At 40.2% G+C, this 24512-nt stretch overlaps 1 protein-coding gene across 1 annotated transcript in view; it reads right to left on the bottom strand.

Annotated features, from left to right (window-relative positions):
* MGAM2 (maltase-glucoamylase 2 (putative)) overlaps nt 1-24512 on the bottom strand; it is a 107712-nt gene that overhangs the window by 59635 nt on the left and 23565 nt on the right. The window contains exons 11-24 of the mRNA XM_073009421.1: nt 24384-24482; nt 21632-21745; nt 20588-20672; nt 18034-18151; nt 11703-11874; nt 11047-11163; nt 7791-7945; nt 7552-7636; nt 6541-6597; nt 5629-5753; nt 4672-4760; nt 3874-3923; nt 1739-1906; nt 508-663 (exon numbers count right to left, since the gene is read on the bottom strand). Coding sequence (XP_072865522.1) covers nt 508-663; nt 1739-1906; nt 3874-3923; nt 4672-4760; nt 5629-5753; nt 6541-6597; nt 7552-7636; nt 7791-7945; nt 11047-11163; nt 11703-11874; nt 18034-18151; nt 20588-20672; nt 21632-21745; nt 24384-24482 — 1590 coding nt within the window. The remainder of the gene's footprint in view (nt 1-507; nt 664-1738; nt 1907-3873; nt 3924-4671; nt 4761-5628; nt 5754-6540; nt 6598-7551; nt 7637-7790; nt 7946-11046; nt 11164-11702; nt 11875-18033; nt 18152-20587; nt 20673-21631; nt 21746-24383; nt 24483-24512) is intronic.

Genomic DNA, 24512 nt, shown 5'->3' with positions numbered 1-24512 from the left:
GACCTATAATGAGTGAACAGTGACAGAGCAGCAGAAAGTTTGATCTAGAGACAGGAGCCTCCAGGCAGGCAGGGTTCTACTCCCCGGGTCCTTATTGCCTCCCATGTAATCTAGAGGAAATCACTTGTTCTTTCTAGTTTCCATTTTCCCTATTGTTCTAATAGAGAGGAACAGCCTGACCTTATGCTTCCTGCTTGTGTTCTGCAATAGACAAAACAAGATCGGTTAAAATATGCAATGCAAAATGCATACCCAATGTATATTATTATGTTTAAAATTGGGTTTTTCATGATATGGTTGGAGTGGCAATGAAAATGGCAATAAATTTCTTCTGATCTGGGATATCTGGGGAAAATACTGATGGCCTATTATGTAGAGTTGGCAAAAGGCGTGTTGCACAGTGTTCTGGTTTTCTTCAAGCCACAGACATTTGAAAAGTGTTTTCTAGGTACCTAATTACCTGTGGGACAGTTTTTACAACTTCCTAATCTGTTTCTGGTCATTTACCTCCCAAAGACACCCCCGCTGCCGACAACTCTCCTCAGAGGCTGTTGGATCGTCAGGGTAGCAGTTGAACTTCTCCAGGTCACTGACAGGAAGATTCCACCTAATAGAGAATTCTTGTCCCAGTACCAGTCTTTGGAGATCAGTGATGGTTAACACCTGGGGAAAGAGACAGTCACAGTGACAAAGGAAGGGAGGGAAAGGCACCCAGAAAGAGTTCTTGGCTGCAAGTCTGGAAGTCAGGACAAGGGGATCTATTCCTTCCTCCAAAACCATTTTGTCATGAGATATTTGGAACTTGGCTGATTCCTGGGCTTTCTCACTTCATGGAGTCATTGTGGAAGTGTTGGGATGGGAAGAGTTTTCATCATGCTAATGAGTGCAGATCACAGGCAGGACTGTCATTGTTAGGCTTACTGTCCTCTGGGTGTGATGCTTATCAATTTAATAAAAGTAGTAATAACAACAATAGCTAAACTTTATGGAGCATTCACACAAGCCAAGCACTGTGATCACCACTTAATAAGCATGATCTCCATCAACCCTAGAGAGCAGTTCCATGCTGTCAATGTTATGACTGTCTCCATTTTACAGAACAGAAAACAAAGATACAGAGACACCTAATACCCTCAGAGCTGAGATTGGAGCCCCATTCTGCCTAACTCTAAAAATCAAACTCTTACCTTATGCTATATGTCTTGTCAACATGGAAAGGGGCTGATCTAAGAAATAATGAATTTCCCAGACCTTGAAATATTCAACTAACAATGTAAGGGAATCATTCAATAAGAGCAAAACTGGATTTCTCCTTGTGTTACTCCACTCACATTTTATTAATGGCAGGCAAATAGCCTAGAACAGTAAGGACAAATTTCAACTGTTTCTCAAAGAGATTCTCCCTTCAATGAGAGGATAAATGTGTAAATACCCATTGCACAATCTATTCACTATGTCACAGCTGGGATCAGAGTGTCTCATTTTAAGTGTGCCCAGAGAAGAACTTCCTTCTCTCAGGGTTCCAACTCCCACTATCTTCTACAGAGCCCTGATACAAACAAAGCAGAGAGGTCTTTCTTTAGCATGCATATGTTTCTCCTGCATCCTCCCTGTGATGTGTTGGACCTCCCAGCAAGTCAGTCGTGTCTGATTGCCCACAGTTAAAAGAGCAAAGTAGAGCCGGCTGTCAGAGCCAGGGCCTCTGGAAAGGACTCTGCAGAATGGAAGGATCTCTTACCTTTGTGGAAGCATTGTAGACAACGCTTGGACTGGAGGTGGCGACATTATTCAGTAAGACGGTAAAATTAGCTGGCTGTTTGTCCATTCCCAAGATTGTGATATCTGTAAACATGAGGTTGTCAGTGTCCGTATAATTATTATTTATAATCTTTGCTTGTAGATGGTTCTGGGAGGGGGGAAAAAAAGTCGGATTAGAAATCAGGTACTTCAGACTCTTATTATCCCTAAATACCGGTCAATGTCTCATTTTCTGAGATCCAAGCTGTTTCCTTTTCTTTGTAGTTTCAAATGTTGCTAGGTCATCATCCCTAGGGAACTCGTTCACTCAGACTCTTATCAATCTTAAATTTTTAAGCAATATTTCATCCTCCCTTTGGTTTGCTGGTTCTCTACTGATTCTAATACTCAGAAAATTTGTCCCTGACACTGTAGAATTTTCAAGCAGACAAGATAGGTACTCACACAGTAAATAAAAAGATACGAGACTCGTTGGCACACAAAGATAAAGACATACACATATACACCAAAAGGGTCCAAGTAAGTGTTTCCTTTTATTTTACTAATAATGATGATAAGAGCTAAGAGTATTTGAGTGTGTATTATGTGCCAGGCACTATGCTAAGCATTTTACATGTATTATTTCATTCAGTTTTCACAGCAGACTATGAGGTTGAAGCTATAATTACCCTGATTTTTCAGATGAGGAAACTGAAGCACAGAAAATTAAATAATTTATTTAGAGAACAAAGGTGACATGGTTGAGCTATGACAAAGAAGAAGGTAGAAATTAAGACTGAAGAAAAAAGTGTCAGTTTGATAATTTAAAAAAATTAGAAGTCCCATACTTATGTTCACACCAAAACCTATACATGGGTGTTAGTAGCAATTTTAATTTATTTGTAGCAGTTCACAACTGGAGCCAACTCAGACACTCTTTAGCAAGTGAGTGATTTTTAAAAGGTGGTACATCCATAACTTGGAACACCACTCAGCAATAAAATGGAGCAAGCCGTTGTCACTCACAACTTGGATGGGTTTTGAGGGAACTATGCTGAATGAAAAAACCAATCCCAAAGGTTGCAAACTATTTAATTCTTTTTACAGAACACTCTTGAAAGGATACAATTATAGAAATGGCGAACAGATGATTGGTTGCCAAGAGCTGAGGAGGGATAGGGAGAGAAGCAAGTGTACATACTATTAAAGGGCAGCAGGAGAGATCTTTGTGCTAATGAAATGTTCTGTATCTCGACAGCATCAATACGGGCATTCTGGTTGTGAGATTGTGCTATGGGTTTATACGATGTTACCATAGGAGAAACTGGGCAAAGGGTATGTGGGAACTCTGTGCTAGTTCTTACAATTGCATGGGGATCTTTAATTATTTCAAAATAAAAAAGTTACTTTAAGATATATATTATATCTTATATATATAATAGTATATATATTCTATATCTCAAAGTAGATTCATTTTTATAGATATAGATGTAGATACATACATACATATCTATATATATATATTTAAAAGAAAGGAGAAATAAGAGAGAGAGAGACCGCCTCAAAAGAAAGTTCTGCCTATACACGAACAGGCTTCTAAGAAAACCATGTCAGAATTCCCTCATTTTCTGCTAGCCTTGCTGCTTTTTATTCCTCAGTCCCCTTGGGAAATAGATATGAGGCAAATGATGTTCTGTATCTTCCAGCCTTTGAAAATCACTGCTTGATACCTGTGCCAAAGGCCGAGTTTTACCTGCTACGAAGGAGAGCTGTTATGGAAGAATCTTAAAAAGGTGCTACACCACTCACTAACCCACCCACACCTCATATACACTTGCAAAAGTCAAAAAAGGCACATCTTGGAAGCCAGCACCCATCACATAAAATGCAAAGGCAATCTTTTTTTTTTTTCCTCCAGGAAAAATAAGTTCTGCACAGAACTCATACCGGTTTTGTAGCAGCTTGTAAGCCTGACATACATTAAACACTTTCATGTTCATTTGATTCCTTTTTGGAATCGTGACAGGAAAACCCTGTCTCTGTTGCACATAACCATGTGTCTATATTAAACTAAAAACGCAAAGAGCCATCACAGCAAGGAACATACGCTGTGTGTTCCTCAAAAAAAGTACTTACAGAGGTAACAGAGAAATCATATAGAATATACTTCTTTTCAGTGACAGCATCTAAAAAAGAAAGAGGAGTACCCGTTACTATGAGAAGCCATGCAGCTGGGAAGTCCTGCTCTTCACTTCATTTCTTCTGGAATTCCTTTACCAACCATCTAGTTCTGCTCATCTGAGTTCTGTGCATTTTTTTTTTTTTTTCAAACATCTGCAAATATTTCCTGGACCATTTTCTCTAAATTCACATGTCAGTCTGTGGCACCATTTCACTGGCATGTAAAACATTTTGATTTGCATTATAGTTATCTACGTATGCATTGTATCTAACCTGCTGGATCATGAGTTCCTCAAGGTCAACACAATACATACTAATTCCATGTAGGACAGGATTTTTGTATAACCACATAAGCTCATTGAGGTGTTTACATGGAAACCTTAGAGTGAAAAGACACACTATACAAATCAGATATTTCTTCCACAAACCAAAGCAGTATTTTCCAAAGCTGTTAAAAAAGTGTATTATCTGTTATTAATAATAATATCCAAGAAAGAGAATAATTAAGCTAAATGCAATAATGTCAGTTGCCTTGGTAGAGTCAGTAACACATAATTTGTGCATTTGAAGTCTATTTTAATGCATTGTGCTTGGCTAATGGAATTTTCAGAATGGATTTTAACCCATTGATTCTAAGCTACAGATGTAAACGACAGTGCTAGTAGGGCTAGTGCCATATTGGGCAGTCTGTGATGACTAATTTTCAGGGAGAACCACAGTGATCCACAGGAATGGTGTCTTGAGAAAGTCTACCTTTAGATACACCGTCATCCCAGTACAGCTCCCCCTTCGCTTCTCTTTTATAGTCCAAGGCGATGATGAGTCCCAGGGAATTCCTCCGGCTGTAAAAGAGTAATTCCCAGTTTCAGTAAATGTAGATGAGATGGAACTATGTGAAACCAGCCACCTTCATGCCCCAGGGACAGATAATCCAAGAGTCTATACCAGAAACTAAGTAGATGTTGATATTGGGTGGACACATAGGAGCTGGGTGTGGGCAGGCAGCAGGGATTGATAGTGAGTGGACATAAAGGGAAGGGTGGACAAAGGCAGTTCCTACTGAAAACTGTTTGGGTTGCAATACACAATATCAACAATTAGCCTTATTAGGTGCTTAGCATGTGCCAGGCACTCTTCCAAGTGTCCCACACACATTATCATTTATATTAATTCATTTAACCCTCATAATAACTCTACAAAGTTAAACTGTCATCATCTACAGTTTACCAAAAATAGAAAGAAGCACAGAGAAGTAAGTTGCCCAAGGTAAACACAGCCAGTATGTAGCCCAAACCAAGGCTTGAACCCAGGTTCTGTAGAATCTGAGCTCTTGACCCCCAAACAATGTTGACTTCCACGTGATAACTTTTATCTCCTATTTAGCTCAAATTCTCTCACACAGTAGGGAATATACCTAAGGACAGTTTCTGGCCATAGGGTAATCCTCCTCAGTGATTATCTTGACTAGTCCTATAACCTGATTCAATCCCAAAGTGAAGGACTCTGCAGATGTCCTTAGTAGACTACCATCTACTAAATAAGGACTAAAATGCCAATTTTGGATCAGCTTTGAAAGGAGTGGGGGATGATTACTGATAGGTGACTTACCCCTTGGCTCATCCACAAAAATCCCTATTTGTCTTTCTCATAATGCCCTGCTCCATTAGAGCACCAGATTCTAGTCATACCTTAGAAAAGTGAGGAGCTTACCTGGCTTCTGTGGTTGTGTTCGGCTTCTGAGTGGGAAATATGTAGCCCCCTCGCAGATGAAGTCCTATCTTATCACCTGGGAGAAGCATATTCACCAACTGCTTCCTCCATGGGATGGCCACTCCCTAATCAGCAACAAAAACAATAGATCAGGTAATAAGTTGTTTCAGCTAGGAGGGGCCTTAGATATCATGTCGTTCAGTTGACATATTTTAAAGAAGAGACAAAGAGAGACCCCTAAAACGAAGTGACTTGCTGAAAGCATATGGGTAGTAGAGGGCAGAGCTGACACTCCAACCCCCTTTATTTATTTACATTACATCAAGCTGTCATTCCACACCTGGGCTTCAGTTTCTAGGCTATCACAGCCAAATGGCAAAGCCTAGTCCTGATAGCTACACAGTAGCCAGGTTGATATAATGAATTTCCATAAACTTACTCCAGTTATTCAAATTATTTCATCATACATTTGGAAAGGCCTTCTGCTATGGTCTGAATGCTGGTGTACCTCCAAAATTTATATGTTGAAACTTAATACCCAGAGTGATAGTATTAAGGGGTGGGGCCTTTTGTGAGGTGATTAAGTCATGAGGGAGGAGCAGGGAGGTGCCATCAATGAAGCAGAGAGCACCTTCACCAGACACGGAATCTGCCAGCACCTCGATCTTGGACTTTCCAGCCTCCAGAAAAGTGAGCAATAAACTCGTATTGTTTATAAATTACCCAGTGTAAGGTGTTTTGTTGCGCCATCCTGAACCAATTAAGATGCGTTTCTCACAGAAAAAGGACCACAATCAACTAACTGTAAATCTTGTACTATTATTCTATGGCAAGCTGCCAAGACTGCTGCTGCTTTAGAATTGCCCTCTGCTAGAGGCAGGTCTCTGAGCCAACCGGGGCTGCCTTACTTACTGTCTCATAGTCATACCAGGTGGCATCAGGTATGTATGCTTTCACTTCGTCCACACCCTAGGTAAACAATGAGTAGCATTAGCATACCCCACTCTACAGTTTACAAAACACCTCCAAGCATCATTGCATGTGCTTATCTGAACAATCCTGAGAGATGGTTGAGATCATCCCATTCTACAAAGGAAAACACAGACACTTAAAGGTTGAGCAATTTACCCAAAGCAGAATGGAGCTAAAAATGATTTGTTTTGCTCAACGCTGCTGCACTTTCTAAGAGAAGCAGAGAACATCCATTCACTGAGTTAGTCACATAATTTGACAGTTGGGAGGACAGTGAACCAGCCAGGCCCCAGAAAAGTCTCCCAGCAGAGCTACTGGTTGGTTAGCAGACCTGTCATCAGATGGTGTGGCTAAAACACCAGCTCAAAGGGCCTTTGATATGGGTACATTGGCGATATTTCATGTTTACAAGCAGATCAGCATCATCCTTCTGATCCTTGCCCCACACTTTGCCACTCACCCCTGCTTCCAATCACACTTAATAGGATACACATAGTCCTTCATAGTTGGACTTCAGAGCATCACCTTCCCTTTGCCCAGCACTCCTCTCTCCCTCCCTTCTCGTCTCCACAGGTATTCTCTCTTCGCAGCCCAGCCTAACCCAATTCAAGAGTACACCCACTCTGGACAAAGGAAAATATAGACAGATGTTCAGCACACACCCCCCGAAGCATTTAAAGCCATCGTTAGTGCTGCAGCCATATATACGCCTAAGGACTTAGGCTTTAATTTTAAGGCAATTTTACAACATGAAAATTGTTTTGTTTGGTGGGGGCAGTAGGACCAAGATTACTAGTTTTTAAAAAATTTCCCAACTTTCATGATCTCTCTCATTTATATTCATATTTTGATATAAATGCAGTCACAGATACTCAGAAACCAACTTATCCAGCTATAGAACCACGAGGACAAGCGCAATACCCCCTTTCATTGTTTAGATTATAAACATACTTCATATAAAACAGGCGTGATGAGGAGTCCAGGTCCCCATAAGAACTGCTCATGCACATCCCACGTGGCTGAGTCCTGGTAGAACCTAGTAAAGAGGGAGCACAGTGAAGGCAGGTGAAGTCTCCAATACAGGACAACAGCACATTATGGAACAAGATCCTAACTAAGCTTGCTACCACAAAGAAAGTCAAGTGAAACTACAAATCAGAAAGGGAGTCTTTGAGAATCAGGAAACTCACTCATGTACAAGGGGCCTTGCCACCGTCTCTCCCTGGGTGTGAGCACGGTAGAAAAGGGTATAGAGATAGGGCAGCAAGGTGTAGCGGATGTTCAGATAATGTCTGGAGGAACTCAGCAGCAGGGAATCAGCACCAAAGGCAGCAGGATCCTGGTCCTATGAGAAAATGGGAAGGAAGGGCTGAATATTTCTTTCCATCATAGTTCAGAAGTTCTTTTACAATAAGAAGCTTTCCCAGATGAAAGTAGCCACTTCCTCCAACTTGGAGAACATTAAAGCATTTCTAGAACTGAAAAGATATTGATCCTACTCCTTTATTTTATACATGAGAAAACAATATCAAGGATTATATGACTTTCCCAATGGAGAATTGCAAGCAAGTGGCAGAGTTTAAATTTGGTGTCTATCAGCCGGATGAGGTGGCTCACGCCTGTAATTCCGGCACTTTGGGAGGCCGTGGCAGGTAGATCACGAGGTCAGGAGATGGAGACCATCGTGGCCAACATGGTGAAACCCTGTCTCTACTAAAAATACAAAAATTAGCTGGGTGAGGTGGCACATGCCTGTAATCCCAGCTACCTGGGAGGCTGAGGCAGGAGAATCGCTTGAACCAGGGAGTAGGAGGTTGCAGTGAGCTGAGATCGCACTACTGCACTCCAGCCTGTCAACAGAACGAGACAGTCTTTAAAAAAAAAAAAAAAAAAAAAAAAAGGTTGATGTCTGTCCTCTGAGGGCAGTTTGCAGCATCCCCAGAGCGAAATGGAAGCCCCACAGAGGTTGCCATGGAGATAAAGTGGGACCTGCTCCCTCCAGGGTTGTTCCAATTTATTTTATATGTTGAGGTTTCTCATAATATTTTATTTGGAAAATAATATAAGTCGTACAACTACTAAAAAAAAAATCCATTGCCTTATAAGCCACATTGCCTGCCACCATGGTCTGTAATCCACCATTTCCTTTTCATGTGCTTGTATGAATTTTAATTTTAACATTTTATGTCCAGTTTTATCTGTAATGTTTCCACCACCAACATTTGTTTTATTTTCCCTATCCCAAAGACTAGTGACCGCTATTTGTTCTTTGACATACATTGTGCAAATAAATTATGAAGATGTTTTTTAGCAGATTTTATCCAAGAGTAAAATAATAACCCTTTAGAAGAAAAATCTAATTTTCCTTGGACCCAGAGATGGAAATTTTCCATCAATGGTCAGCATTCATTTTGTTCATTTCCCAAGTAATTTGGAAGATACGAAAGATATACACGTCGTCTTTTGACTTGTCATCCTACACTGTGTTACTGAGAATGAGTTTTGGATAAAGTTACCCAAATTTTTTTTTCTTTTGCTCCCTAAGAGGCCCATTTCTCCCCTCTAAATAGAATGATTCCATGAGACCACTCTATGCACCCAGTGTAGGGCTCATGAAAACTCGGAGGCCAAATATTAAAGAGAATAACACTCCACAGCCTCCATCACCCTGGTTGTCAACTGAGAAAGTCCAGAGCTGTGCTGCCCACTATGGTGGCCACAAACCACATGAAGCTACTGAACGCTTGAACTGTGTTTATTGAGACTGAGGAAGTAAACTTGACATTTTATTTGATGATAGTTACTTTAAATATAAATCTTAAAACTGAATCAATATAATCTTTTTTTTCCATTAAACCAACTTTATTGCTTTGGTAGAAAAGCATTTTACTTCAACTGCATACAAAAAAATCTTAGCATACAAATTGAGATATGCTACAAGTGTAAAATGTATGCCAAATTTTGAAGACCGAGTAGAATGAAAAGGATATAAAATAGCTCGTTAATAATATTTTGTGTTAAACACAGGTTGAAATGATAATGCTATGTAATACACACATACACACACACACACACACACATATACATATTGAGCTATATAAAGTATTTTAAAAATAACGTCCCTGTTTCTTCGTACTTTTTTTTTTTTGAGACAGAATTTTGCTCTTGTTGCCCAGGCTGGAGTCAATGGCGTGATCCTGGCACACCGCAACCTTTGCCTCCCGGGTTCAAGAGATACTCCTGCCTCAGCCTCCCGAGTAGCTGGGATTACAGGCATACAGCACCACACCCGGCTAATTTTGTATTTTTAGTAGAGACAGGGTTTCTCCATGTTGGTCAGGCTGGTCTCAAACTCCCGACCTTAGGTGATCCTCCCACCTTGGCCTCCCAAAGTGCTGGGATTACAGGTGTGAGCCACCGCGCCCAGCCTCTTTGTACTTTTTAAATTTAAACTGACATATGTGGCTGTCCTTATAATTTTATTGAATAGAGCTAGTTTAGTCAAAAGAAAACATGTGTTTAAACCTAGCTTCCTGGGTTATCTGAGTGCCTTCATCTATGTAAGTCTTCCAGGACATGGCTGCATGAAGAGTACCCACCCAACTGCTCCCAGCCACCTGCTTAGACATTTAGAAATAATTCATCTCTCTCTAGATCATAAGTGGCCAGAATAGCCCAGGGATAAAATACTTTGAAGGTTTGACTGTTAACCCTTCCTTGGTTAAAGACAAAGTCAAGAGCTGGAGCTAAAATGATCATTAGGAAGTTATTCTAATGAACCTATTAAGAGTTAAACCACTCAATTGAAAATATTTCAACTTAAAATTACTTTACTAAAAGAAAGGACATCTCACCCTACTTGCTTCTGCCATCATCATAACCACCTCCTTAGGGGGGACTTTGAACCCACTTCTATGTACTTGCCCATCAAAACTACTATTTTGGGTGGAAGATCCTAAAGGTGGAATGAGTCGTGAGAAATAGTTGGTAAGTCCTCCAACTATTCATAGAAAGGTAGAATGTTTTAACAAGGTGAAAGAAATTTTGAGATCACTGGCCTAAGCCTCTTTAAATTCTTTCTCCTTGCTCCTCCATACATATGAGGGATTTCCCTTGTATTAATCGAAATAAAATACCAACAAATTCCAATTGCCCTATCTTATATAAGGTAGTAACAGAAGTGATGGCAGCACCATAGAAACTTTAACAAATCTTTTCACTTTGTTGGTGAGTTTCCAAGAATAAAATCATTCAGTATATACATACCCCTTCCAATGCACCCTCACCTTGATTGATACCCTGCTTTTTAAGGCTATGATACAAGACTTTTTTATCCTTCTTTTGCAGTTAGTGCCAACCTGTAGTACTATTTTCCTCAAATCCTCTTTAAGAGCCAGTAGATTAGCTAATCCAAAAAGTTTCCATCACTTCTCTTGGTGACCTTACCCTGAACCCAGGCCCATTGTGATTCCTTGGTAGTGGATAAAATGCTCCAAGCTGCATCCACCTTCTGCAGAGCTCCTCTGTGACATTGTTGGTATAACCACAGATGTTGGCACCTACCTGTAGAATTAACACACATACAAGCACAGTGGTCAATGAGATGTGAAAGCATGTAGTGAGTACTCATATGATAAGGGAAAGGAGAACCTCTTAGTCACATCATTCCATGCTTAAGGAGATTCCAGAGTCACAGGGCACACTCCCAGCCACAGGAGAGAAACAAGATAGAATCCATCACAGACTCACTGATAGTGCAAACAATGGTCTTTGTGTTGAGGCTGTTCCTTAATATTCAGTTCCCAATTTCATACTTTCTTATTTACTAATGCTCTCTTGATGGAATTTTCCTGTGATACTAATACATTTTAGTCATGCTATCTCCTTCCTATCTTCAGAGATTCCACGGATGACAACTCAGTGATAAAGTACTACCATTCTATCTTCAGAAGGCAGCTCAGGTAGCACATAAAAATTGATTTTTCCAATACATATCACCTTGGAACATGCTCCTTGGTTTTTCAGATAATCTCTAAGACTGCTAATTAAAAGAATGTCAACAGACAAAGGGTTAAAGTTCCCTGGTTGGAAATAAGGCTCACCATAGGGATGCCAAACAGGTTGAACTCAAGGATAGTGGGGATTGACCATCGGAGGTCATCCCATGTGGCCGCATTGTCCCCCAGCCAATGAGCAGCAAATTGGCCAGATCCAGCAAAAGTTGAACGGGATAAGATGAAGCTCCTATTATTCATGAAGACGGTCTCCAGGGCTCTGGAAAGGAATACAGCCAGTGGAGTGTGAGGTGGGCTGTGACTGACTGTCTAGGACTCACCTTACAACAAGAGCAGCAATAGACTTTCTAACCAAACTGAGAAAACAACATGAGGGTGTCCTAAACCAGGTGTCATAAACTTAGCACTATTTAAGAGCTTCTTTCCTATTTTTGGGTAAGGTTTCAGATCTCATATAAGACAGTACAAACCTCTATATTCCAGCCCCCACAGCAATTTCTCTAGGCTTCCATCCCCCGATTTTGTTTTCTCTATCTCGTTGGATCTGGTTGTGATCTGGTCCTTTTGGTTGACAGTACATTGGAACCACGATTTGGGTCATTTGTCCTATCTTCTTTCTAATGTCCTTTGGTTCCACGAATTTCTGTCATGCATAATCCTGTTCAGCACAGCACCTGCTCTGATGGGAGCTCTGCACCCTCTGCTGGACTGAGAGGAGAGTTCATGCACCAGCTGGTACACCTCTGAAACTTCAGAACTTATCCCTGGGTTCCTCTGAAACTTCAGACTTAGTCTTAGCAATTCTCAATGTTAGCAAATTTTAATCTATGCAAAATAAGAGTCATTGAAATGAGTAAGTCTCAAAAGATCACATCTGATACTTTCTATAAAGTTAAAAACAACTAACATAGAAAATATTATTTTCATTGTATTATATATAAAATATTACATATTGTGTAAAATGATATAGAAATGAAAGCAGGCCGGGGCAGTGGCTCACGCCTGTAATCCCAGCACTTTGGGAGGCTGAGGCGGGTGGATCACGAGGTCAGAAGATCGAGACCAACCTAGCCAACATGGTAAAACCCCGTCCCTATTAAAAATACAGAAGTTAGCCGGACATGGTGGTGTATGCCTGTAGCCCCAGTTACTCATACTTAAAAGGCTGAGGCAGCGGAATCGCTTGAACCCAAAAGGCAGAGGTTGCAGTGAGCCGAGATCGTTCCACTGCACTCCAGCCTGGGCGACAGAGCAAGGCTCCGTCTTAGGAAAAAAAAAAAAAAAAAGAAAGAAATGAAAGCAAAGAAATTAAAAGCACAGCATTCAGAATGGTAATTACTTCAGGGGCACAGATGAACATACAGTGGGGTAACCTATGGTTGGATGTAGGCTGTTTGCTTAGCTTTCATTCTGGACACCTTTTGAATAGGCATTTTACTGAAATGACTCTCCTCTTTTGGTTTTTCTCCCTATGGTAAAAAGCCCACATCTTCCATTAGAGTTATAAAATTGAACAATAATACAATTAGAGGACAGTAAGACCTGAGCCGCAATTGCTGCTAGCTCTTCACAGGCAAGCTCTTCTTTCCTGCTTTCTAATACATGGTCTGAGACAAGTGTATCTTTTCCTAAAACCTCTCTCTGCAAATCTTTATCACCAGGTACCAGGCAATTCCTCAAGACACTATCACTGTCACTTAGGCCTCCTCACTTCATTTTCCTAGGGATGTTTGGAGAGTCTATAAATACTGAATGGCTTATAATGGCAAAAGGGAGAAAATTTTGAAATGGAGAACTGCTCTAAGAAAGTAAAGTGCTTCATTCTGACAATTTACTGTCAAAAATAGGAGTAGGTTGGAGGAGAGGACTCACTCAACTCCTATCCCCACTTCTACTTTAATGTAGACTGGCTGACACTTTGCTTTTATTACCACTGGCTGCAGGTTTATTACACTCTGCAACCATCAATCACGAAAGAAACACATTTAGCTTACAGAGAGTGAAACCGAAACAGGGTTGAAGATATCTGTGGTTACAGTTTATTTAGAAGCAGGCTGTTACTATGGTAAAACAGATTAGATAACTGCTGGGGGTTTTTTGTTTTGTTTTACATCTGAAAGGAACAGTCTTACTCAGGGACTCTGTCTTTTGTATTGTATCTTTTAGTTTTCTTTTTTCTATCCCCCAAGTCTGGCCAATTTATAATCAGGTTGTGATCACTGAAAGAATCTAGTCTCCTTCGGCTTTCAGCCTAGAGGTGGGGGTAATTTTATTCCTGCTTGACCCACTGTCCCCAAACTATGCTTCCATTTAAGGTTGAGCCAAATATTTATGAGACCAATGACTTTAGTTCTTCTGATGTCCAGATCCCATTGAATGAAAATCTTATCCATTTTTTGATCTACTTCTGCCTTAGGCCCAAAGACCAAGTTCCACTTATCTCCACTGTCCTCTGGGAGCATAGGCCATTATGCCTGGCCAGAGAAATTAGAAAAACACCTACTATTTGTTCAATCACAATTACCTTTTAACTATTAACCATAACTATTAGAATATATTAACCAACCCATTCTTGATTTTATAGCACTTTTACCACATGGAGTCACTGGCAACAAAGCAATTTGAAACTTTCTTCCCCTCCTCCAACCCTTTCTTACATTTTCTTTCTAACCCTGACTATTCACTCTGTTTGCCACTTCTCATTCTTACATAGAAGCATCTAAGAATAAAAATACATCAGAACAGAAGACTATGGGAATACCAACCCAACTCTCTCATTTCAGAGATGAGGAAACTGAGTCTTATTTATCCAGTTTATTTCTCAGGAAAAAATAGAATGAGAGAGAAAAGACAAAGAAAGAGAAGACAATGAATCAGAAATATATGTCGTCCTTCCTAGAGCTTTTTTTTTTTTTTTTTTTTTAACCAAAATACAAACTTTCACATTTTCTGGACAAGAACTCTCATCTGGACAATCTAACATAATGCAAAGTCATGAGGACAAAATAGTGCTGGAAAATAACACCGAGCCAGTCTCTGCCTCGAAGTCATCAGGGGCTGGGTCCTGCCCTTCTTCTCTCTCTCAGGCCAGGCATTTATCCAACGAAGTGTCTTCAGTATACACACTATTGATAAAGCTAATGATATGGGGTGACTTTGCCCTCAAAAAACGTACAGTCCAGCAGAGAGAAAATGAGCATCTAAAACCTGATACCATGTTTTTTGCATACTAAGCATATTGGAATATGAACAAATGTGGCACAGAAAATGGGAAATAATCTTTTCCTAGAACTGTCAGGAAAGTTTCCAGAATTGAGATCTGAGGTGAGGTTTTATAGGTAAGTATATTGTGCAAAATGGACAGGGTCACGAAGGCCATCTCGTGCAGGGCAAATAGCACATGAAAGGCATGGAAGAATGAACAGCCCTTGGATGTGGGAACAACAAGAAGCTGCACAGGTGAGAGAAAAATTGTAAGAAAGGGTTAGATTATAAAGTACCTTACAGGTTATGCTAAGAATTTTACTGTATAAAAAATAGCAAGGCACAAATAATTTTACACTGGGGAGAGAAATGAGCAAACTGTGCTTTAGAAAGGTCACTTTGTCAGGAATGTACAGCAGTGCTTTTTAAATTTTAACATACATTCAATATACCCAGGGATCTTGATAAAATGCAGGTTTTGGTTCCTAAGTTCAGGGTTGAGGTCCAAGATGCTAACGCTTTCTGGTGATGCTGATGCAGCTGTTCCTTGGACTATGCTTCAAGTAGAAAGGGTAGAGGACAGGTTATTGCGAGATAAGGGTAAAGTCAGGGAGATTAGTTCTGGGCCTAGTGTAATGATTTGTGTGAGGGATGATGATAACCTAATTAAGAAGTATTCGTGGGGAAAAAGGGAGGTGATTACAGAAATGTTTCAAAAGTAACATCGCAAAGATCAAGGACTGATTGCATGTGAGGGCACAGAAGCCATAATGGATGGTGTCACGCTTCTCACTTGGGAGTCTGGGATGTAGGGATGCTGTTGCTACCAACCAAGATACAGAATTGAAGAGTTTCAGCCGGGCGCAGGGGCTCATGCCTGTAATCCCAGCACTTTGGGAGGCCGAGGCGGGTGGATCACCTGAGGTCGGGAGTTTGAGACTAGCCTGACCAACATGGAGAAACCCTGTCTCTACTAAAACTATAAAATTAGCTAGGCGTGGTGGTGCACGCCTGTAATCCAGCTACTGGAGAGACTGAGGCAGGAAAAATGCTTGAACCCGGGAGGCGGAGGTTTCGGTGAGCTGAGATCACGCCATTGCACTCCAGCCTGGGCAACAAAAGTGAAACCCTGTCTCGAAAAAAAAAGAATTTAACAGTTTCAAAAATGATCAGCTACAGTGGGAAGATTAGGTGAAAACAGGTAACAGAGCAAGGTGAATGGTGTTTGAGGTACTACAAAACATCCAAGTAGACAACATCAGAAGATGGTTTTGGATATTTGTGTCCAAAAATTGGGGAAAGACCCCAGGAAGAATTATAGATTTTAAAAATCATTAGAATTAATTACAGTGAAAACCATGAAAAGAAATAAATTACCTATGTGTTGGCATAAACTGTAAAGGGAAGAGGCCAGAGGATGGACTCCTAAGAATCATCAACAGTGAAAGAGCTGATGGAAAAGATCCAGGCACACAGATGAGAGGGAACAGCTGGAAAGAGAGCAGAGGCACCAGGAAGAGCAGTATCTTTTTTTTTTTTTTTTTTTTTTTTTTTTTGAGACGGAGTTTCACTCTTGTTGCCCAGGCTGGAGTGCAATGGTGTGATCTCGGCTCACTGCAACCTCCGCTTCCCGGGTTCATATGATCCTCCTGCCTCAGCCTCCAAAATAGCTGGGATTATAGGCACCCAACACCACACCCGACTAATTTTTGCATTTTTAGTAGAGACAAGGTTTCACTATGTTGGCCAGGCTGGTCTCAAACTCCTGACCTCAGGTGATCTGCCCACCTCAGCCCCCCAAAGTGCTGGGATTATAGACGTGAGCCACCACACCCAGCCAACAGAGCAGTATCTTAAGGACTGAAGGAGCTGAGTTTAAAGGAGTGGTTATGGCCTTGAGTACCACAGAGAAAGAGAAGTCAAGGAAGAAAAGGACTGAAACACGTCCCATAAGCCTATCAAAGTCTCCCTGTCTTCTAGAGCACAACAGTGCTCTAGAAACACCAAAACAGGAGGAGAGAAGCCGAGAAAGACAAAGATGGTCTTTCCAAAGCCACTGGAGGATCCACAGCAGCTCTTCTAATACTTTAGTTTCCCCATCTGTGCTGCAAATTCAAATTAAAATCTTAAGCCTGGCCCCAAATTTTCTTGCCGTCTTAGGTATAATGATTGTATTATACCATCTTCCACAGAAGAAGCTGCACAGTGAGAAGAGGAGCTATTTCTCAGTTTACAAAGTCACAAGTAAACAATCTACATGACAAGATATAAAGGATGTAATGGTTTGAAGAACACATTTGTCTCCTTGGTAGACTTTCATAATGGGTGGTGGTGGCAACAGCAGTAATGGTGATGGTGATAGTCATGGTGGTGATGGGGATAGTGATGATGGTGATGGTGGTGTAGGGATGGTGGTGGTGGTGATGGCAGTGATAGTGGTGCTGGTTATGATGGTGATGGTGAATGGTGGTCATGGTGAGTGGTGGTGATGGTGGTAGTGATTGTGGTGGTGGTGGGGGATGGTGGTGATAACTGTGGTGGTGGTGATGGTGATAGTAGCGGTAGTGATGGTGGTGGTGATGGCAATAATGGTGGTAGGGGTGGTAATGGTAGTGGTTATGATAATGGTGATGGTGTTAGGTAATGATGGCAGTGGTGATGGTGATGGTGTGTGCACGTGTGTATGTGTGTCTTGGGGTAGAAGGGAGGATTATGAGGTAGACAAGCAGGACATTGGGAAGGAAATAGAAGGTTATGGTGTAGCATTTCCAGATAAATAAAGGAAATACAGGTAAATTCAAATTCCGAGTAAACAATGAATAATTTTTAGTATGAGAATGTCCCACATAAATTTAATTTGGTGTCCTGTATATTTATTTACTAAAATCAAGCAATCCTAGTGCATTCAGTAAAAGAATCCAAGCGAGAGCTGACTTCTAGCTGAGGACTCTAAATGCCTTACATAGTATTGCCTGCTGGTATCCTTGAAATAAGCTCTTTAGCCATAAGCCAATCAAAAATAATCCTGTACAGAAACCAAGGAACTTGGTTCTTGAGAGGAACTCTTAAATACTCTCTAAAAACAGAGTTTCTCTGTTTCTATAAATGCAAAAATTATTTGAACAATATGTTACTTATAGAACAGAAGAAAAACCCTCCACCTCCACCTCCCACCTCCACATATCTAGAATTAGGGTGAAAACCAAGTCCTTACAAGTTTGTGGTTCTTGCCATGGAGTGGCCATACAAGCTGTGGATGTCATAGTGAAGGCCTCCATGAAACTCCGTGTCCATGCAGAGAGTTCTTGCAAAAAGTAAGTGATCCAGAACTCCTGGAGGGAAATACTCATTAGTGAGGCACTTCCTCATTAACCATCTTTAACAAAATAGCAGCCCAATTATTTTCTTCCTGATTACAGTACCTTCCCCACCAATCTCCACCTGACCAAATCCATTCCAGATTTTAAATTCTATCCTAAATGCTATGTCCTGCCTGGGGCTCACACTGAGCCCTCCAAGGAGATGAATTATTAAAATTAATCTGCATTCCCTCAAGCTCACAAAGAATCCTGGTGAGGGGAGGCAACTGAGAAACGTGCTCAGAGTAAACACAGTGGATGTGAGCCTAAGTATAAAGTATATAATGTTTATCTACATATATTTAATCAAGAGAAATTGAGTGTACAATGTATAGGTATGAAGGCAGAGAAATGGAACTTTTTCTTTTTTATAATACAGTCACACTTAGAAGAAAAATAGGGGCCGGGCATGGTGGTTCACGCCTGTAATCCCAGCTACTTGGGAGGCTGAGGCAGGAGAATTGCTTAAGCTGGGGAGGCGGAAGTGGCAGTGAGCCGAGATCTCACCACTGCACTCCAGACTGGGCGACAGAGCGAGACTACATCTCCAAAAAGAAAAGAAAAGAAAAATAAGATGTGACATTTGGGTAGTCTGATAGTTTGATGTGTACGTACTCAAATCCTGCCTCTGAGAATTCTCATTGTTTGCGTTTTCCCTTCCTCAAGCCTAAAAGGGCCAGTCTTCTCTGCCACTTCCTCTCCTTGTGAACTCTTCACTGGGGCCATATCTACCTTCCTTCACCAAGTCTTGCCCATACCTAGGACCTGAGTGTGAGGTGCAATTCCAGAAAGTGGTGGGACCAGTAAAGATTGAGGTTGAGTTTTTCCTACCCACTATAACAGAAGCAAGGTTTGGAGTTGGAAATTAAGTAGAAATGTAAGATGGGAAGAAAATTCTATTTCTTGCACAGCTTGGCGTGTGGCATGAGATTCACAACCACTTCAGTGCTCTTTCTCTTGCTAATTAATGTGCACTATGCAATCCTGGAAATGGGAGAGGCTGCCTGGCTATGAGCAAAAGTTGCTGGTCATATGTGAGTAGACAAAATGCTGAGGGTAGCGAGTGGGGTCCCCACCAGAAGCAAGCAGAAATTGATAGGATTGAGGTTTTCTGTAGGGCAAAAAAAAAAAAAAATCAAAAACAAAAGTTAGTTTTGGCCAAAAAGAGGATTGAGAGATTAAGAAAAAACAAAACATGATAAACTAATCCAGAGTGGAAAAAAAATGGGGGAATACAGACAGAGCAGAGAAGAACAAAGAGTAAGTCGAAAAAGCAAACAGTAGATTTTGCAAGAGGTCAAGACTTCCTCCAAAAAATTATTTACTCCTTAAGTGACCAAAAGGAGTTAAAGAAACAGCTGTACCTTGGTCTCAGGGGTATAAGTAAAGTGGGCAAATCAGAATACACTGACTGTTCAGGTGCCCAACATGCCCGCGTTCTCTTCCTGGAAATGTAAGAAGATTATACCTTCCCTTGAGGTTAAGCTGAGGCTACGTGACCAGATTCCAGCAAAGAAATATGGGCAAATTGGGTACACCTCCCTTCTAGGCCTGCCCATAAAATCTTCTCCACCCTCTCTCTCCCTCACCCAGGAAGCCAGAAACAAAGGTCTCTGAGGAGATGGAAGAACCAGACATAGATCTGAGTCACCACTTGGATTCAAGTTACCCATCCCTCACCAGAGTATGATGTGGGCAAAAAACAAACGACTATGATGTGAGTAAAAAGTAAGCGATCATTGTGTTAATCCACTGAGATACTGGGGTTTATTTGTTGCCAGAGCATAGTCTATTCTATACTGCCACCGCCACCCACCACCTCCACACATATTCTTTCAAAATCAGAAACTAGAAAATTGACCTTGACTAGAAATGGCACCTATAAATAGGACCTTGAAGGCACCACTGATGCTTTAAACTGTTGTTAATGATCAGAGAAAGAGGGAGGAAGGGAGGGAAAAAAGAAAAATGGAAGAAGGAAGGAAGGGAGGGTAAGGAGGAAAGAAGGAAGGAAAGAATAAAGAAAACAGTTAAGAAGATTACAGGTTTGCTTCAATGTAAGGTAGTTTGTATCCTAAAGTGTCCTGAAATTCTCATAGATTTTTAAATTGACACCTGAGGGATTTGGGGGAAATGAACAGGATGAAAGCATTTTGAACTCTAGACTGGAAGGGCAACCAGGGGAGGTAGGCAGGCTCAGACTTTGTCACACGCTTGCCCTGGAGTTATGACAGCAAAAGGGTAATCAGAGACCCGACACTGCTGCAGAGACATCGCTAGAGGAGTGTTCAGATGTTTAGGAGACCCCTTGGACTGGGAAGTGAAATTGCTCCTGACCATACTGAGTGTTACTGAGGGTGTTTTAAACATGGCTTATTCCTATGTCACAGCAAACAGGTGAAAACTTACTAGGAAGAAAAGGAGGAAAGTTCAAGTTGTTGGATTCACACTGGTCATTAGAAGCTTGGAGTAAGCTAGCAACTTCATTCATTTCCTTCAAAGACACAAAACACACCAAGTGTAAAATGCGATTGAGCTACATTTAGCTGTTGAGAAATGCTTACTGAACTAGGAGCCAGGATATCTGGGTCCCTTATTAACCGCTTTTTGGATTTTAAATAATCTCCCTAACTTTTCTTACCCTTTGTTTCATCTTTTACAAAATTGAGTTATTGGATTAGGTTACATATTTGTACAGTATGTTCCACTTCTAAACGACATTTTTACCTTTCATCAATTGATTTCAATGAGCTAATTCAGAAATACTGTTTCAAAGGTTGATCCCTGCCTACAAATTGTAAAGATTTTATTGTTATTGTTAAGAACCTAAGATAAACTAACATTTCTATTGTATAACTGTCCCTATCCTTTATTCCTCTGAGTGAGGAACAATAAGAGAATATAATTAAGATCATATCTATTTTCTTACATGAATTAAAAATAAGTATGTCTAATCTTGGTAACAAACAAATTTTTTTTAATCATTGCATATCTTAGTCATCAGAGTGCTTCTGAAAATGACTGCTCCAATGCCTTGCACATTGGCACTCAGAGAACATTTGTTGAAGAAATTCCTACTGTTCTTCCACAAAAATATAGACCCTCATTAAATTATTATCTAATGATTAATTTAAATTTTTATGAATGAATGCTACAAATAGTAGCAATTACAATACCATTTTAATAAAACAGTATTTTTAAACTGACAACCAGTTAATGGAGAAAGCAAAAACTTTATCAAAATGAAATAACCAGTTGATGAAAGATGCAAGATAAGAACCTAAGGCTCTTAGGAGCCTAATTCACTGGATATAGACGCAGCATTAAGTAAAATAATTTTTAATACTACTATGTAAAGCGAACTATTTTTTACTACACATCAAAGTCAAAACTCATCTGAAAATTTGGCATATCTGTTTCCAAATGAAATTTGAGTCTGCAATAATAACTTACAATCCACACTCCATCAAACTCCAGACGATCATGAAATTTAGCGACCTGATCTATCCACCACTCAGTGCATACTGGATTGGTATAATCGGGAAAGACTGTCGGTCCCGGATATCCCTAGGACACAAAGAGGAAGGCTGTGGCAATCAGCTTGGTTGAAGGTTTTTCATTTTTACAGACAATGATTTCTTCTATTAGGAGCCTCATTTTGCTTGTCATTTTAGAAATAAAATGTGTGACTCCCCCAACAGAAACTAAACAATAAAATGCATACAAGGAACAAGAGGAAGAAACAATAAAAGGAAAAGCAACTGAGTAAATCGATGAAAAGCCACCATAAGTCCTTTTCTGTGCAAAAAGAAAATTTGAAAAGTACAATTTCATTATGTCAGCCCAGTTGGGAGACAAATTGTTTAAAATACTAGAAAGTCTATAGAATATTTTTCAAGAGAATGAACTTTTTCCAAGTGTTCTTAATTAAAGGTCACATAAAGTCTACTTTGAATAATTATGATTATAAATAACCTGTTGATCTTTTTGGCATATAAACACTATTGTATAAATGGTTGAATGAAGTTTGCACTTCTTACTCAGGTCATTTTTTAATTTCTACCTCCCTTTTCTGTCTATGTCTATCAAACAATAGCTTTAAAGATTTTCCACCACAAAGATATAACCATAGCCAAATTTTTGAAAATTCGGAATTAAAAGGATACCAGTTTTTGTGAAAAAATTTTGTTCATTTTCCCCATATATTTATAGATTATAATTTGGGAATAACTTTACAGTCTGGGAACATAATGAATACATATTTTAAAATGTGGATAATTCTCAAAGCTCAAGATGGGAGCTTGAAGTACCCACAGGAAATGGATTGAGCTCCTGGCTCTTTGTTTTAGGTGATGGGCACCAACTAACCAGTAGATGTAACTTTGCCCCCCAGGAAACAGGTGGTGTCACAAAACAGTCACCTACAGCAACATTCAATCTAGAGCAAGCCAGCAAATTTGATTCAACCAAGTGCGTTTAAAACAAACCACTGGCCAGGCACGGTGGCTCACACCTGTAATCCCAACACTTTGGGAGGCCAAGGCGGGTGGATCATGAGGTCAGGAGTTCGAGACCAGTCTGGCCAAGATGGTGAAATTCTGTCTCTACTAAAAATACAAAAATCAGCCAAGCACAGGGGCAGGCGCCTGTAATTCCAGCTACCTGGGAGGCTAAGGCAGGAGAATCGCTTGAACCTGGGAGGCAGAGGTTACGGTGAGCTGAGATTGTGCCACTGCACTCCAGCCTGGGCGACAGCAATACTCCATCTCAAAAAAAAAAAAAAGAAAACAAAACAAAAAACATGCACCACTATGCACCTCCACTACTGCTATCTCTGCCAACAGCTTAGATTAAATGATTCATGCCATTTATTGGTCAATGAAGTCAACCATCTAATTCATTCTTTGTAATTATATGCAAATTCTTAATTATATATCACTCAAACATGAGTACTATTGAAATGACTCATACGTGTGGATAAAATTTTAGGTGAGCAAAATTATTTTTATTTGACTATGGACTCTAAATGCAGTATATAAATATGGGCTTATCTAATATTTTAGAAATTAGCTTCTAACGAATCAGTAAAAGCAAAGACTTGGTGTGCAGAAGGAAGAAAACTTTCCTACTGCTTTATGAAAAGTTAGAATCAATGAAAAAAAAGTAAATAGAATCAAGCATCGAAAGAGTTAATGAGAGGAACTAAGTGAGCAGAGTTTGGTAAGGGATCATCCATAATCCTGAAAAGACAGTTCTGCAAAATAAACCACTCAGGAGCAACAAGTTCTGCAGTCACCTGAACTCTCTAGATGAAGCACCAATTTGAGTAAATCTTACAGAATCCAATTATCTAGGGCTGACCCTACATATAATTGAAATTGCCTATGTGATTTGATTTAAAGTCCTCTCAGAAATTTTGTTATCCTGAATATAGGCCCCAGCTCAGCCTATTCCAATGCCTGAGTCTGCTACCTTAGAATCAAAACCGTGCTATATCTATAAGTCTTGTGTAAATTTAAAACATAGGCCGGGCACGGTGGCTCACACCTGTCATCCCAGCACTTTGGGAGGCTGAGGCAGGCGAATCACCCGAGGTCAGGAGTTCAAGATCAACCTGGCCAACATGGAGAAACCCCGTCTCTACTAAAAATACAAAAGTTAGTCGGGCCTGGTGGTGTGTGCCTCTAATCCCAGCTACTCGGGAGGCTGAGGTAGGAGAATCGCTTGAACCCAGGAGTCGGAGGTTGCAATGAGTCAAGATCACGCCATTGCACTCCAGCCAGGGTGACAAAAGTGAAACTCCATCTCAAAAAAAATAAAAATTAAAAATTAAAAAAATAAAATACATTAGCTGAGATCAGTTCCATATTAATCTATGAGCATCTTGCTATATTTTTGTAGTTGAATTTATGTCTTGGGAAAGAGAAATTTGGAGATGGGAGGGCTTTAGGAACTGATTTTTCTTCTAATTATATATTGCTTCTCAATTATCTATGGTATTAGAGGATCAAGGCTAGCTTTTTAAATGCTTCAGATTTTTAATCATTCTATCATTATATCTACTGGTTTAAAATAGTAATAAAAGAAACCTCTAAAGCCACGAAAACAGTAACAATATTGTAACTTGCCTTTCACCCATCTTCGTACCAAAAGTACAAACTCTCCAAAACAATCATAATTTATTTTTATTTTCTTAAGAAATTACCTCCCCAACAGCAAAGCCATTGTTCCCCAAGATCCACACTCTCTTTAGGCTTCCATTATTATAGGGCTCGTAGTTAGAGTTTTTGGAGATGCCAGGATTCTAATAAAGAAATATGATACAAATATTATT

This window comes from Chlorocebus sabaeus, chromosome 21, assembly GCF_047675955.1.
Source record: "Chlorocebus sabaeus isolate Y175 chromosome 21, mChlSab1.0.hap1, whole genome shotgun sequence".
Taxonomy (NCBI): Eukaryota; Metazoa; Chordata; class Mammalia; order Primates; family Cercopithecidae; genus Chlorocebus; species Chlorocebus sabaeus.
This window is presented reverse-complemented; position numbering and strand designations above follow the sequence as displayed.